The 18,245-nt window shown below is 40.6% G+C and overlaps 1 protein-coding gene across 1 annotated transcript; it reads left to right on the top strand.

The window, feature by feature from the left end:
• Positions 1-2,402: 2,402 nt before the first annotated feature.
• LOC311140172 (small ribosomal subunit protein eS7) lies at positions 2,403-3,047 on the top strand. Its single transcript, XM_084175116.1, has one exon. It carries the CDS (start codon positions 2,425-2,427, stop codon positions 3,007-3,009), a length of 585 nt encoding a protein of 194 aa, XP_084031242.1. The 5' UTR covers positions 2,403-2,424; the 3' UTR covers positions 3,010-3,047.
• Positions 3,048-18,245: the final 15,198 nt, after the last annotated feature.

Raw genomic sequence — 18,245 nt, 5'->3', positions numbered from 1 at the left:
GACGATGACGTCACTTTCATATTGTAATAACGAAACCTTCAAAATAAAAGTCCGCATTTCAAAACATTTCAATGTGGATAACTCATTCAAATGATATTGCATTTTAATCAATGGGCACTTTTATTGTGCCAACAAGAAAATGCAATAAGCAATTTATGAAAACAAATACAAAAATATTTGACCAGTAATGAAAAAATACAATGTTGACACACCTATGTTGAGAATATCGTTTTGGAGGGGGACTGTGCCATACATACTCAGCAGCACTTCGTTCTCCACCCCCTCTGTAGCCCCCAATGCAATGCACTGTAATTGGCTTGTAAAGAGGAAACTGCTTGTTTGCTTCCAGTGTGAAATAAAATGTAAACAAAGACACAGACACAATGTAAACAATGATGGACTGGCATACCTGTTAACGACCTAGATTAACCTAATGGTGATGGTAATGGTTTTTCATACAAATGATTGCAAAGGGATCACACATCACACACATGCAGTAAATGTGCAGCAGTACTCAGTAGACAAACTATTTGGACCAGCACTCCAGATATTCTTGTACTTTATGTTTCTCATGTAAGGTCAAAAGTCACCACTGTAATGTGAAACCCTGTATCCCCATCTTGCTTTATTGATCTTTCAGCAGTTGGCAATGAGAGGTTGAAGTACAGATTGAGCTGAGTAATCTGTCATTCAGAGATAAATGCCAAAGAAAGACATTACTAGGCACATCTTATATTTGACTATTTTAGGATGAAGATGGTCTCCATAGAGATGATCTCTATAGAATCGACAAACATTCAGGACACAGCAGGAGTTATATACTTTTATGAATTATGTAATGAGGGCCGTTACAGAATCTCTGATATCAGTGAGCAAGTACAGTCCTGTGAGTCAGATTCAGATATTGATCTTAACTATTTCCCCAATCAGCTTGAGGGTAAAGCCTTTCCTGTTGTGACATTTCTGAAGAAAACATATAAGAATGTCGCAAAAGATTACTTAAAACAAACAGTATGAGTCCAAATCAGCAATTCAGCAAAGTCATTTCACAGATGCAGTGAAAACAGAACAGACTACACCACCATTGTTTCAACAGAGGCTTCAAAACAGCAATATGTGTGACATTGTAGAATATCTTGTAAAGGAAATGCTACCTGCAAATTTCTTAGCTAATGATCTCCTCCAAATTCACAGTTTATGCTCTCAAAATTGCAGTCAGTGCAAGAAAGCCATGAATAGCCAGGGTAAACAAATGAATAGTTCAACCAAGGTATATTTCAGAAAGAGGCATCAAAGAATTCCTTTCACTGCAAGCATCCCAAGAAAACAAGATTTGTAAAACATGTGATACTGCTAACAACTTTCAGCGGTCAAGCTTTAATGTCATCCATGTTCCAAAGACATTACTTGTGAAGATAGACAGGCCAGCAGAGAGCTGTTTACCCAAGAGCTTGAATCTTTCCTTCATATATAACGTACACCTCTTTGAATTATCTAGTATTATAGCATTTTCAGAAAATTACCCATTTGGGAAATCGTACACACTACATGGCAAGCTCTGGTATATATAGACTGCACTCAAGTATCAAGTGTGGGCTTTACCTTAGAGAAGGCCCAATAATTCCTGATGCAAGTTGTGTTCTATCTGGTATCATACGAAAAGAAACACAGTGAAAAAGTACTACATTTCCTTTAAAAAGACAAAAGTCATCTGTGCTCTGACAAATGCACAAAGAATGACTCATCTGTGTCTAAACTTCTAATTCCAAAGACAACCTAAACTCTTCTATCTCCACTTACTAAAGAGGATTATAACATATTAAGCAATGACAACAAGTGGTTCAATAACCAAATAATTGAAGGGTACAATTATCTTTTGACTTCACATCTGAAGGAACATTTTGTGTTAATGTCCCCTGCGTCTTTTGCGAGTCGGGAATGACAGAGTCTGTTTTGTGACAGCAAAGAGGTTATGCCAAATGTGCCTGGAACCGGAACGGTGCACTATTGGTGGCGTTTTGATCATGTGATAGTGCCTGTGAACTTAAAGTCACATTGGACAGTTATAGCCATATATATGCAACATATAGTTAGTAGCAGTAATTGCATTACATTAAATCTTAAAATGATGGCTTCCTTAAGCCAGTATGAAAGATAATTAAAGGATACACTACTTCCACTTCAGAAATACCTGACATTACAGTATCTGGCAATGCATGGATATGTGGTGGATGTGACACTAAACTATGACTTTTTCTCATGCCACCATTTTTTTCGTGCCACCATTTTAGAAAACAGTCAGACGGTAGTAGTTGTGATGTTTATGTGTGCTTATTCTGTAAAGCAGTCTTATTAGAGGGCAATGTGAATACGCTTTGTCACAATGGCATGTGAGAGGCCGTCGTTGACTGAGAGACATAGGCCATGTTCAGTACCAGCGCCAAAATCGTGAAGCCCAATGGCGAAAAGCCAGATGAGTTCGAGTCTGGCATTTCCCAGGCTCTCCTGGAGCTGGAGATGAACTCGGACATGAAGGCTCAGCTGAGGGAGCTGAACATCACTGCTGCAAAGGAAATTGAAGTTGGTGGTAGCAGGAAAGCCATCATCATCTTTGTCCCCGTGCCTCAGCTGAAATCTTTCCAGAAGATTCAGGTGCGACTCGTGAGGGAGCTGGAAAAGAAGTTCAGCGGCAAACACGTCGTCTTCGTTGCACAGAGGAGAATCCTGCCCAAACCAACCAGGAAAAGCCGTATCAAGAATAAGCAGAAGCGTCCCAGGAGCCGTACTCTGACCGCTGTGCACGATGCCATCCTTGAAGACCTGGTCTTCCCCAGTGAGATTGTCGGCAAGAGGATCCGCGTGAAACTGGACAGCAGTCGGCTCATCAAGGTCCACCTTGACAAGGCGCAGCAGAACAACGTTGAACACAAAGTTGAGACCTTCTCCGGTGTCTACAAGAAGCTCACAGGCAAAGACGTTGTTTTCGAATTCCCCGAATTCCAACTGTAGAGTGCAGATGACGACAAAATAAATGAGTTTATTCTCAATGTCATTGCTCTGTGTTCTCTGGGGATAGGGTGGTCAGTCATGCCAATCCCATACATGATGGTGTAGCCCAGGGCTCTCCAACCCTGTTCCTGGAGAGCTTACCCTCATGTAGGTGTTCTCCAGTCCTGTTCCTGGAGAGCTACCCTCCTGTAGGTGTTCTCCAGTCCTGTTCCTGGAGAGCTACCCTCCTGTAGGTGTTCTCTCCTACCCCAGTTGTAACTAACCTGTTTCAGTTTGTCATCCAGCTAATTATTAGAATCCGGTGCGTTGGATTGGGATTGGAGTGAGGACCTACAGGACGGTAGCTCTCCAGGAACAGTTGGAGAGCCCTGGTCTAGAGACTAATATCCTTTCAGACAAGTATGTCTTTCAGAAGGGCCATTAACTTGAATAACTGAAGACTTGGAGCAGCTTTGATGATTGATCGGTTGTATTGCCACATCCTACAACTTTGGGTGCTAAGGGGCTTTTTCAGATTGATTTTGGGCCTCTATGCAATGGTAGTATTCAAGTTTTTTTTTGCACACAGGAAAATGTCCTGATCCGATTATTACTGATGTTGAATGGAATTGACAGGTATTGTATATGTATAAATGGCAGGTATTGAGGCTATACATTGTTTCCTTGTGAGGAATGCTGAAAATATAATCAGTGGAGTAAAACAACCTTAGGTTTTGGGGTATGATGGGGGTAAGACTAGAAGCCTTTTGCAAATATTCTAATATCCAAGAATCTGGCTAAGTGACTGACCGCAGGAGACATGGCCTGGATGTGAACACGTCCTTTAACTGAAACAACTCGCCCTCTGCCTCTTGACACTGGAGAAGATCAACGGTTTCACAGTTGGGCTCTGAGTCATGGGAGGAGCTTGTTCCTGTGACAGCTGAAACTAGTGGGTCGGGTGGCGGCCCACTGTCTGATTCATGTCGTGTGATTCCTGAAGATAGTTCTCGATTATATTGACTGACTGCTGTTTTTATGGGGTGAGTGAGCTGAAGCCTGAATACTCGGACTCCTTTCATAACTATTTCCACATCACCTACGACTCAACATGTACCCAGGTAATGTCTTCATGACTGACACTCCATTATGTAGTTAAACTATTGCTTTAATAATTTGTTAAAGGATCTGTTCATATATCCTGGTCTAAGGCACAGCATCGCAGTCCTAGCTGTGCCACTAGAGATCCTGGTTCGAATCCAGGCTCTGTCGTAGCCGGCCGCGACCGGGAGACCCATGGGGCGGCGCACAATTGGCCCAGCGTCGTCTAGGGTAGGGGAGGGAATGGCTGGCAGGGGATGTAGCTCAGTTTGTAGAGCATGGCGTTTGCAACGCCAGGGTTGTGGGTTCGATTCCCACGGGGGGTAAAAATTACAATAAAAAAAATAAAATAATAATGTATGCACTAACTGTAAGTCGCTCTGGATAAGAGCGTCTGCTAAATGACTTAAATGTAAATGTAAATGTAAATGAGAGTAGGTTTTATATCAGTTATCAGAGAGAAAATTACTACGTAATACATTTTAATCTCTGCAGAAAATGCCTTTGCTGACCTTGATCGATAATCAACACGCCTCTATATTTAAGCAATAAGGCCCGAAGGGGTGTGGTATATGGCCAATATACCACGGCTAAGGGATGTTCTTATGGTCGACGCAACGCGGAGTGCCTGGACACAGCCCGTAGCCGTGGTATATTGGCCATATATAACAAACCCCCGAAGTGCCTCATTGCTATTATAAACTGGTTACCAACATAATTAGAGCAGTAAAAATAATATTTTTGTAATACCCCTTGTAAACCGTCTGTTATACCATGGCTTTCAGCCAATCAGCATTCAGGGCTCGAACCACCCAGTTTATAATATGTATTATCTTTTAATCTTGTCTCTGTTATTGGTTTTGAAAACTTGGTTAATAGGCCTTTACAGTAAACTGATAACCTTGATAGAAAAGCAAGACATAGAGGCCAATTGTAGTGTAATATAGAAAATCACCATCATTCTGGATGAGTCATCATTTAGTTTGGTGGAAATTATCCAACCATTATGTAGGTTGGTGGAAACCCCATCGACTGAGGATGAGGGGTCTCCATTATGTAGACGTGTAAAAATTATGTTGAGTAATAATAAACTATATTTATCAATCTGACTCCATTATTATGTAAATGCTATAGCCCCATAGTTGTATCCAGTGGGTATAGTCAAGGTTGTGAGCCTTGCTTCACCACTAGGAATACTATAAGATGCATGTGTCTAGGTTTACCGTTATGCCATTATTAAGAGGCTATGGAACAAAGAGCTAATATCTTTCAATCAATGTCCTAGCATTAAATGATTGAGTTACCCTTAGCTCAGAGATGCACAGTTAGAGACCGAGCATATATGCTATGTATTTATGAATAACATTTACCATTAGACATTTCACCAAATAATAATTCAAGGAATATTACTCAGAAATGTGAGGACTATGGATTGTAACCATTTAAAATAATCTGATATATTACAGTTACGCAATAAGAATACAATTAACAAATGGTACATACCAGAAATCTAACAATAAAAATAATAAAAAATATCATAAGTCTTAACAACATAGAAAATTCCCCACTATGACAGACTAACGTGCATCAGGAGATCGGTTTACCAATGACTCCATGATCTAAGTCTAAACCCGGCTTTTATTCTTCCAAGAGTGCCAACTCCGAGTATCTCCTATCCTCTAATCACTTTGTATGGCCCAAAACATTAAAACAAAGGCATGAAAACAACACACAAATTCTTGGATCTAAATTATACTGGCGCACCCCTGTGTCGCTCCTCTTTGAACTATCCACCCTCCGACAAATAGAATAACACAGTTTCTCTGTAACAATAAAGCCATAGCACTTACATTAGTACAATGAAGCATATACAAATGCATAGCTCATTATGAACTCTTGAAACAATCCAAACATGACAATTTAATTCACACATGAACATACATTTCCTCGATTCAAGTTTCATCAGTCTTCACCTTGTCATTGAAATTACCACCAGGGACTCAAAGTCAAACTTAAATGAATCATTCTTTATTATCAGCAAGCTGGAGTGGTTCCAACAAACTTAATGCACCATAGTACACGTCGGTCGGGAGCTCTTAGTTCCATTAGTTCCATTAGTTCTCTTATATACTGCTTACATAGACAAGTTATATTTGCATGATTTACATTATTGATTATTCATAATTAACGTTTGGTTCCTGCATGTGACTGACCAATACTTGATGAGGCTTCTCCTCTCCAAGCTGAGACCTTGAAACTGAGATATCATTTTGGTTCCCAGAACAATGTTCTCGGCGTACTGCCAATTGGTCTGAGGAGGAGGTCACAGTCACCTGCACGAACCAAGATAGAGGGAGAGGAGATGCTGTGTACAATTCAACGCTATCTCTTCAGACAACAAAATGTTCCCTCACAACGTCTCCTGGCTTCAGTGACCCTAGGATGTCTCTTCATCGAGATTTCCACAGATAAGATGTGTTTGACCCCTGTGATAGCCCACAGATGGTCTGTCATTCAGACAATGCCATAAATCGGAATTGAGTCATCACGCTGTGCTCACGCTGTGCTCCTACGCCAGCCAGTCGCTAGTCTCAAGTATCACCTTCTCTCATTCTTCCACTACACTATAACTTGTCAATGATGTTCTCCATTGTTGTTCAGAAAGCTTGAATATGCTATGTACTGTTAGCCTTGTAACCTTGTTGTCTCTTGTAATACATGTTAAACTCAACAAAAAGTGCCTTTGCAGACCTTGATCTATAATCATCACAATATATAGCTTGTAAATAGTCTTGTCTTTGTTATAATTTTTTTCAACTAGGTAATCAGCCTTTACTGTGGACTGCAAACCTTGATAGATAAGAAGCACATATCGGCCTACAACTTGTAAATAATTTTGTCCATTGCTGTTCAGAAAGCGTGATTATACTGTTTCCTAATAGCCTGCTAAATTTTAATTACATTTAACGTGTAAATAAATTAGAGTTAGTTTTGATAAAAAAGTGTAGCTTTTGTATTTCATTTTTGTTGTTGTTGAGTGTGTATTGATTTCAGGACCATGTCTAGTTACAGGTGATTTAAAGGTGTGTTGCTGGATATGAACGACACAGTCCCCCTACAAAACTACACATATTTGGTTAGTAGAGACCCTACAGAGTATTTCCCACATCACTTCAGCTGAGAAAGGTAGACATTTTTTCTCTCTACAAGCCAATATGTTTCCCATATACAGTCTATTACAGTGTATTGCAATAGGCACTACAGAGGGGATGGAGTGAAAAGCCAGCAGCAGGCCGTGCGACACAGTCCCCCTCCAAAAGTAACCATATTTGGTTAGTAGTGACAGTGGAGTAAAGTACTTAAGTAAAAATACTTTAAAGTACTACTTAAGTAGTTGTTTTGGGTATCTGTACTTTACTTCACTATTTATATTTTTTACAACTACTTCACTACATTCCTAAAGAACATAATGTACTTTGTACTCCATACATTTTCCCTGGCACCCAAAGGTACTTGTTACATGTTGATACTTAGCAGGACAGGAAAATGGTCCAATTCACTCACTTATCGAGAGAATATCCCTGGTCATCCCTACTGCCTCTGCACTGGTGTACTCACTAATCACACATGCTTCATTTGTAAATTATGTCTGAGTGTTGGTGTACCCCTGGCTATCTGTACATTTTAAAAACAAGAAAATGGTGCCGTCTGGTTTGCTTAATATAAAGAATTTGAAATGATTTATCCTTTTACTTTTGATACTTAAGTATATTTAAAACCAAATACTTTTAGACTTTTACTAAGGTGGTATTTTACTGGTTGACCTTCACTTTTACTTGAGTAATTTTCTATTAAGGTATCTTTACTTTTACTCAAGTATGACAATTGGGTACTTTTTCCACCACTGAGTAGAGACCCTACTGAGTATTTCCCACCTCACTTTAGCTGAGACAGGTAGAAACGTTTTCTCTCTACAAGCCAACAAGTATCCCATATACAGTGTATTGCATTGCAGTGAATGGAGTGGGTGGAGTAAGGAATCACCAGTACTCTGTACTACAACCGGTTACCCAGCGCAATAACCATTTACGTTTTGCGGAGTCTATTGAGTAATTCCAATAACATATATTTGTATTTTATTCAAAGTGGTTGCAATGCTGTGAAAAACAGTTGTACTGCACTAGAGTTCAAAATATTTATATTCCCAAAGTTTAGCATGCATTTGCAGGGGGACTCTTATTTTAAAAGAAAAATTCCGCGATCGTGTGGCCAGCATAATATCCTGCTGCTAGGAGAACGATATTCATACACGTCCCCTCACTGACTTTGCTGTTGTGTAATTGTGTGACAATTATAGGCCTAAATCCAACTTTTAATGTGTTTACAATACTAGTGTGATAATGTAAATAGTCTTAAATCGATTTTGCATTTCCAATATTTTGGTTACTGCATCTCATATGGATGGTGTAGTCTGTATATGTTTTTAGCACAAACAGGCAATTCAGATAGGAGTGGGACATTTTGAGCATACTTAGTATTATAGAATGGCTTTAGGTTCTAGTTCTACTGTCATATTCCTGGTAGCCTATGTCACCTGATGGGAGAGATTAACCTAATTCTTGGCTTTTCCGATTTTCTACAAATGCCAGCATTGTAACCACACTACAAATTTGTCACATAATTCCAATACTGAAATAAGGATACCGTGTGTGTATTCCTTGGAGGAGCCCATGTCCTACTGATGGTTAGATGGTTAGATTATCTTGTTATGTCAGTCACTGACAGTCACTCACTTAGCCTTGTCAGCTAACCATTTTTAGATTGGTAAATTAGTCTAGCCAGCTATCTAAACTTGTAGGACTCATGGCCGAATACCGACCAGGCCCAGGGGCCCTGACCTCCAGGGGGCCCCCATTGATTTTGTTAGTCACTCTCACTTAGATATCATAAACATGACATAAGTCATTGCAAAATGTGTAGAATTGCATTACAGGAAATTTGCTTTAAAATGGAAAACAATTCTCTCCACCACATGGCAAAATGGGTAGAATTGCAGTAAATGTATGATTACTTGGGTGCTGGCAGCTGTTGGCATGTGGGCAGGATTGAAATACCCTTCATTCTGTGATTTTTTTCTTCTCCCTATCATCTCGCAATTCTCAGTTTTGGACGAGACTGACTTTATGACAAAAATTATCATATTTAAACTTTATAGTACATTTTGACACATAGTCCGTTTTCAAAATGAGAAGTTGCTTTTTAGGGGCAGAATGGAAATGAACTGAGACTCAAATAATTTGGTAGACAGTGTGCATTAGTATTAGCTAGATTAGAGGATGATGAGAGATAGATAGAGAACTCATTATTCCTTCAGATAAGAAGACATGAGGTAAAACACACTTTTTACATTTGTAGAATTGCCTGGCAGGAGGAGGATTTTTGACTTTGATAACCACATGAGGGCAGTATACTGTAAGTATGGCAGGTGGCTGGATGGTGCCTCAGCAGATAATTGTAACAATAGCTTTATTCCAATCTCTGTATTTATTCGCAGGAGCTACTCTAAATAACGTGGACAAAGTAGTGAATTAGGACAACTGTCAAGTAGAAACATTTCAAAATATTTTGCCCTAACAGTGTTTTAGTCGTGGCCTACTTGGCATTGCCACTAGTTTCGTCATTGTGCACACGCTAAGTAAATTAGAGGCAGCTCCAAGCATGACGAAATCAGTCGATGCTAATGAGTATAATGTACAAAATATTCATAAAAGGCAGACCAAGGTAGGAGGAGTCTTGAGGTGCTCAAACAAATTTATGTACAGATTTAACAAGACCAGAGAGACCCTTACAAAAAAAAGATTGCAGTCTTGAAACTGTAGTAAAAGTGCAGTAACTGGAGTCGACTGTAGTATTTTGGACGCAGTAATTGCAGAATAACTGCAGTGTACTGCAGTTGAAATGCAGTTATACTGCACTCTAACTGTAATTCCACTGCAAAATTACTGTAATAAAAAAAATGGCATTATTTTGGACGCAGTATTTGCAGCATACTGCAGTTATACTGCACTCTGACTGCAATCTTTTTTCATAAGGGGAGCAAGCCCTACTTTCCTCCACCTCTTATTAGAGAGGTGGCTTCGTCTTACTCAGTCTGAGTTTCCTGTTACCGTACGACTACTGCATCCTAAGCACGCAGCTCACAGTACAAACATAATAATATTTTTACATAACTTACTTTGGATTACCGTAAGGGGTACGGAAAACCCTTCAGCTCCAGTCTTAGGTGGAGAGTTAAGAGTCTTCTGGCACTGCATTTCCAGACTACAGTCTGACGCTGCCTGTGTGTCTCTGATAAGACCTTAGGGAGAGCCATGTGGACACATCCGCCATCTCCAGCGGTCAGCAAACTATCAGCATCTGTGCAGAGGGTGCGGATGAAATCCATATTTCAGAGGTGATTTCTGCAGTCCCTTCAGTCCATTTGCTGCTAAATTCATTTGCTCCTGTCAATTTCAACTGTCAATCATAAATCAGTAACGGGGCATTAGGCCACCAATGTTAATTGAAATTATCAACCACATAATTAGAATGTGGAATTGAATCATGTAAATCCCAAGCATGCTTTCTCTCTGTACACTTCTGGAATTTACCTCAAGAGGTCTGGACATTATCAATCCCAGGCATAAGCCGTTGGAATTCTATAAACTAAGCACTGAGGTTAAAATGGAAGAGTCAAGCTTAAACTGGTATTAGTAATGCTACGTTAGGGACGAGGCAGAACTCCTAAATTTTCACTAAAGCAATATCCTCATTTGAATTGCCATGTGCTTGTTTTTAATTGCTCAGTAATATCGAACTGCAAAGAAATATTAACATTGCCATTCCCTCTGCGATGGGTTGGTAATTGCAGGCAAAGTCAAATGCCTCCAATATACAGAGCCCTCAGAAATTCAGGAAACATGAATATTAGTGGTCTTGGTTGATTCATCCTAATAATTATGATAAACTGTGATTACTCAACATGTAATCATACTGTTTTCAGATGAGTCCTAGGGGCATTTTTGGCTTTTTTCCACCCCATCTCTCAACAATCTCAAAGAATATTCACTGGCTTTTCATACAAAAAATGCTATTGCTGAACAGTTCTATACTGTGGTTCAAATAACTACAATGCCACTTACATAATTATAGATGATCAATGTAAAATGTTGTTTTAGGGATCAAGGAGTCAACGGCAAGGTCAGCTTGAGGGGATCTACAGTATTGAAACAGCTTAACTCTTTATTGAAATGTGTCTTATATAGTATAAGCTGTTCAGCATACCGTGTGTGTTGTGGTTGTTGTCAGACATAGCTAAACTTAGATTGATCTTGGTAATGTACAGTACATCTGTTTCCACAGAGGATCATCCAATCACATTGTGACCAAATTGAGAAAAGCTGGGGAGAGATCTTATGACTGTGTGTGGGTGTATGTGGGATTAGATAGTGGTTTTCACTAGGCTTTTAGTGTGTGGTTAAATAGTTAGTTTATTGCCCTCCTTTTTCTTGACCTCCTTCTTTGAATGAATGAAATGGGCCACTCCTTGTAGTACTGACCTGATTTGATTTGCTTGGCTCTCTCTTAGAATATGACTCTTTAGATCTATGATTGCTCAGAGGGCTTGGTAGTGGCCAATGCAGACTTTCACCTTGGACTATTGGGGTTTTGACTGATGCTTGATGCTCAGAATGGCTCTTTAAGTTAACACATTAACCTTCTCCAAAATGGTTTTGCCCTCACATGTTTTTGTTGTACTTAACTGTATTTGTTTACATGTTACAGTGACCTTTGACACAGATACTATATTACTTACTTTAATATTTGCTCAGATGTTGTTTGTTGCAGTAGATCACTTGCTTGCCCCTTTGAACTCCCCCTCATTCTGAGAGGTATAAAATTGGTCCTAACATGTGTCCAAGGTCAATTACTTAGCCCGTCATCTGGAGGGCTGCACATTAATCATGTTTTTGGAGCATCAGGCCAGCGGGTGGATTAACATGCCACTCTATTTGTGTTTCCTCACAGCTGCAATACTGTAGCATTAGCCTCCTGTTGGGGTGAGAGGAACTGACTGGTGCATTGGGGAGGACTTCGGCCACATATGGATGGTCTAGCCAGTAGGTTGTTGGGCGTCATGATGGTTTTGAGGTTCCCATCTGTATTTCTGTGATTATTTTAGTGTTATGTTTGACTGTGCAAGGCAGATACCATGTTGTGACTAGTAGGCTGGGGGAAAATGGAATGTGATTGAAGTCGCTCTAATCTCCATGACAACATTTTAATTTATCAAATTGCGGTGTGTTTTGAGACAGATAGAGGATAAGGGAGTGGCAGGAGATGGAAACAGAGCAGGCTGTGATTGTAGGTCATGGTAATTCCTGGTAAACCTGACCGACTGGACCTCCCTCTGTTTGGACTCACTAAGGAGTCCCCCAGGGACCCAATGTGCTGCTTGTGGGGGCAGAACATTGGCCGTGCCTTCCTGCACCACGCACGTAAACGCATGCACACACACACACACCCACACACGCCCTGTAGGAGTGCTTCAGGACTAGCTATAGTGTATCCCTGCTCCAATTTCTTCCCATGTCTCTTCTTCTGAGCAGCAAAGACAAATGAGTGGTGTTGAGTAGTTAATGAGCAACACACCCGGCATACACACACACACACACACACACACACACACACACACACTGCCGTCCTGTCTGCTTGTCACAGCACATTACCATTAGGTCAGGTTGCTCTCGTCGCCGTTGCTATGGCAGCACTCATTGAAAAGTGTCTGGTTGTAGGCCTTTCCTCTAGGATGCTCCTTCAAAAGAAAAACCAGCCACAACAGTCAGCGGTGTTAGAATTATACTCCTAGAAAGCATTATTATCACAAAAAATAACACATGCAGGCTCCTGCTGTTATTGTATTACTCAAAATGACTAAATACCTTTGCCGTAAAAGCATATAACCCCTTCGCTTTTTTCACCGTTTGCATGGTGTTAATGGTTAAACTTCAGTTATTCAACCTGCACATTTTGAGAAACCTACATTATTGATGATTCCGTCCTCCATGGTTGTGACTTGATATGTTCCGTACATTATTGAACCTCTGCTAAACGGCCAGCCATGCAGGTTCTCTACATGCTGACATGAAGTGTAGGCAGTGATATGGCATCTGGGTCATTTCCTCTATTTGGGGTGGATTGGCTGGGAGGCCACTAAAAAGAACTGCATCTGACCTCGTTCTTTCCTGGCTCCTTTTGGGTTGTTTTTTAATGCTACTGACCCATATTTACTTTGACTCCATCCGAGCTCTCTATGAAAATAATTATGGAAGGTGCTTTTTATTCTCAATGGAACCATTTGCTTTCATATACTCATATTTTTCGCAGTTTATAGATCAACAGATATGTCGATCACAACTGGCATTTATCATCTCACTGGTAGTTACAGTACAACAAATTCCAATTTATTATCATTCATTGACAAAATACATATTTGTAATTTTGATTAATCACTAGGTTAATTTTGATTAGTTATAACATGGATGTGACTCGACTGCCATTGATTAGTCGAGTAGTCCATTATGTAATTGATTGTTTGACCCCAGCCTTTAGTGAGGGGTGAAAGTCAGGACATTGATGAAAGTCGCATCAAAGAGTTGAAAGTCTAGTCGAAAAGTCCACTAATTTATGTGGAGCTATTTTAAAGTAGCAGCAGCAGCCTTTCTGAGAAAAATCTGCCCAGCATGCTGCGTATGTGTTGTGACGCTGGACTCTCATCAGACTAATTGGTTTTGGCCCATGGTCAGTAGATGAGGACAGCTGAGAGTGGGCAAGGCAGATGAGGTAAGCTCTTAATCTTCTGGAGTCCTTCCTTGCCTCACTGGGAGGACACGACTGGGACTCTGGTGCACTCCAAGGTGCAGTGTCTCACTCACACGCATCACACAGTCTGGACAATTCTCTGCAGGAGGGGTGTGTGTGTGTAAGGTTGTGTTTGAGTGTGAGGGAGATGTGGGAGAGAGAGAGAGAGTGTGAGTGGGTGTGTATGTTCATAATGCATAGTGTGTTTGTGTGTTAGAGTGTGCAAACTAATTGATACAGTATCTGTGTGCACACTCGTGTGTATCTGTTTGTATGTTCAGTGCTAATGTATACTTTATATGTGTGGTTGCTCGTGTGCATACTTAATTTCTTTACCTTTTGACATGCCAGGATCTCTGCTAGTGTGCCCAAGGACTTGTAAAGAAGAAGGACTCCGTGACCTGACCCCAGAGTTCATCTCATTAAGCCGTTAGGCCACCTAGGCCCTCATGGCACGTTCATTAAAGCCAATGAGGACTGTTTAGGGTGGATTACGCCATACATTTACCAGAATACGATCACAGCCAGAAGGAAACAGCGTGGCTTTCCTTACATCCAAGGGAAGGTGACGTAGTGGCATTGTAATTGTCTCCAACCCTTAATCAGATTTCCGCTCATTGTACCAACTGGTAAACTAATGTCAGACCTGGGTTCAAATACTATTTGAAGTAATTCCAAAGGCACTCTTGGCAGGCTAAAGCGACAGCTAAAAGATTTCAAATATTATTTCAACCCAGGTTTGATGTCGGTCGGCTAGCATGGAGGATGAGAGGTGTATTTCCATCTCTCTCTACCTGGCGGCATGGTGTTGATATGAATAATCTGGATTCATTGGATGGATCTGTGATTTATATTAACCTTGATGTGTAGACTTGAGTGTGAAATGGTCCCTGGCGAATGTAGTAGTGTAGTGGTTTATTCTGCCACAGTCTCAGACAGCTTGGTCCAGGGGAGATGTAAGGGGAATATTTCACAGAATACAGCATTTAATCAATTCCCACAACATTGCAGTCAAGAGATAAAACTTTCTTTTTTTTTTTTTTTTTTGGCTGCGCAATATGGTATTTCACCAATTTGAGGAAGAATTGTTGTGTCGCATGGATCGGTTAGGCTCAAAATGTATTTATTTCGGTTATTGAAAATGTAAAATAGACTCGTAGAGCTAGACTTAACCATTTCACCCACTTCAATTGTGTGTGTTTATAATGGTGTAACGTTGTAGTAGTTCAATATGTACTCATATAAAGTACAACTGTACATTATAAGCATGTGGCCACAAAGGACATATCTGAAATATAGGCCAAGTAGTTCTAGAGATTGATTGGGGAGAGTTTGTACAGTGTGCTGTACAAACACTGCTTGACAATGCATATGGAAAGAAGCAATTTTCTCCCAAGAACTGTACAGTACATGTACTTAGGACCAAATGGGCAAAGATAATACTATCTCTGATCAGAGCGAAATAAAAAATGTCGCAGAGGAGTACTTGAACATGCACACTTTGTCATTTGCATGATTTGCATGATTTGCATGATTTGAGTTTGAGTTCGACTCTTGATAATTCATGGCGTAGTCTTTTTCATCATCTCCCTTCTCCCTGCTGTGAGTCAGACACTTGAGCCCTGGTTGTGGGGCCTCGTAGGCTGGCAGCCCTGGTTGTGGGGCCTCGTAGGCTGGCAGCCCTGTTTGACTTTGACACTGCTGTCATCGTCCCCTGCTTTATGACTCATAGTCATCCCACAGTGAATACAGGAAGACTGGGGTTGCCATTTATGAGACTGGGGGTTGTGATATAGTATGTTAGGGAGCAGTATAACATTGTAATGAACTGTCTTTAAAACTTAGAGAGGATTTTTGCTTTTCTTAGAAGGTGTGCTCTGCTTTTCTTAGCAGGTGTGTTCGCTCGTATATGTATTTATGTATGTGAGTGTATGGGTAGGCTATGTGGTTGGATTTGGTGACTTTATTTGAACGACCCAGTGGGGGGGCATTTCCTATACGGCATGCTGTATTTAAATCAGAATCGTCCATCAGAGCATTCTGAAAATCTGAGCAATTCACCATGAATGTGTTGTTGATACAGTACCTCTGTCCTGATATTTAATGCAGGAACCCTACCTCTCTATGTGCTGTTTGGGAGACACTAGTCTTGCTGATGCACATGGTGTCACTGATGAAATAAAAGTGCTATGCAGCACTGGGATGTTTTGCCACCACACCGTTATTCCAGTCAGCCCATCTTAAAATGGTGCTGGAGTCTATGAGATTACTGTGATGACTTTGCTCTCAATCCCTTTATGGAGCTCTAATCAATGAAGCAGAATACAGCAGGACTGGAGCACTGGGACAGGGACGAGGATTGGAGCTGGCAGCCTGTCTCTCTCAATGAAGCTGTTTTCACCCTGATGGGATGTGAGAGTTATGAACCATTTGGCAAAGCGTTTATTGTCGGGTTAGTTGAAGGGTTAGCCATCTTGGTTCTTCAGGTATACCTATTATTCCCTTGAAATTGTATTTCTCCAGACTGCAAACCATACAAGTATTCAAACATGTATTGACCCTGTTCTATCAAATATACTATGTTGTGGGTTTATGCAACAAGAAAGCCTGTTCAAATGAGTTTAAATATGTTTTTAGGAGAATGTGTGGTTTTGCTTTGATCTATTCCTAACAAGAAATTTGAAAAACGAATGTTCAAAACCCTTTACATGCACATTTATGACTCTTATAGTTTGGGATTTATGCTGGTACAGTAGCATAAATTCCTGATTAATTTGCAGCCGGAAGTGGTGATTTATTATTAATTAGGAGGCATGCACTAATGGTTTTCTTTGATTCCATGGATGCTAAGTGTTGGCTTAATCTATATTAATAATCCTAATGAATTTCCACTGGTGGTTGGTTTCCCTGGTGATATAATATTTAAGGGGACAATGATCCTCTGGTTTGTCATAACATTATTGCAATCAATAAAGTGGTCTTTAAAAAATCCCCAATGTAAAAGGTAAACAAAGTTTCTGCAGAAATAGAAATGTGTACAGTATGTGTGTAGCTTGCTTGGCCTCGTTGGGATTTTTCTGTTCTCTGTCCTGGGCCTTTGTGTTATTTCCAAGGAAGTACAATATGATGACTATGATTATGATAATCTTACTCTGGTATGATATTTTTGGTCTGTCAGTCACTCCTGATTGTGGCTGTTATTCTTAACTTGACTAGAGCTTCAAACCAATGTTGTTCAGAACATTTGTGTTGATCATCATCATTGGACAATAACCTTGATTGGCTGCTGCATGTGACATAAAGTTGAATTCAATGCAACAAAGTTGCATGGACTTTGTTGCATTGAATTAAATTGAGTGGAGGTTGCGTCATGTATCACCAGTAGGGTTGAATGGCGGTAACCCGGTTACCAAGATTTACCGCCCAAACCCACTCCCTTTTCCCAGGATAAATAACATTATTTGTATGAACAGCATGACGTGAAATGGAACTGTTAGATTATATGTAATGTCTAAATCTGGATTCTCTGCGGCCTTCTCTCTGGTCACTGCAGGATGAATCATCAACTCACAGGGTGGGAACCGACAGCCAATCTCAGTATGTAGACCTACAGCCAATCTCACCTATCATCTCATCATGGTAACTTTTTTTATTGTGACAGGTAGACCTACATTTGCTGCAGCATAGCCTTTGCTACAGTAATATAAAGACTAAATGCATGTCTAATTTACACATCTCCAGCTGGCGTTCGTGGGTCACCTTATTTTATTATTGTATAGATGACCAAGAACCCAATGGTCAATCTGACAGAGCTCCAGAGTTCCTCTGTGGGAATGGGAGAACCTTCCAGAAGGACAACCATCTCTACAGCACTCCAGCAATCAGGCCTTAATGGTAGAGTGGCCAGACAGAAGCCACTCCTCAGTAAAAGGCACATGACAGCCCGCTTGAAGTTTGCCAAAAGGCACCTAAAGGACTCTCAGACCATGAGAAACAAGATTCTCTGGTCTGATGAAACCAAGATTGAACTCTTTGACCTGAATGCCAAGCGTCACATCTGGAGGAAACCTGGCACCATCCCTACGTTGAAGCATGGTGGTGGCAGCATCATGCTGTGGGGATGTTTTTCAGTGGCAGGGACTGCGAGACTAGTCAGGATCAAGGGAAAGATGAACGGAGCAAAATACAGAGAGATCCTTGATGAAAACCTGCTTCAGAGCGCTCAGGACCTCAGACTGGGGCGAAGGTTCACCCAA

This window comes from Coregonus lavaretus (genome assembly GCF_964263955.1).
Source record: "Coregonus lavaretus genome assembly, chromosome: 13".
Classification (NCBI taxonomy): Eukaryota; Metazoa; Chordata; class Actinopteri; order Salmoniformes; family Salmonidae; genus Coregonus; species Coregonus lavaretus.
The sequence above is the reverse complement of the archived record's forward strand: the minus strand, read 5'-3'. Positions and strand labels throughout refer to the sequence as shown.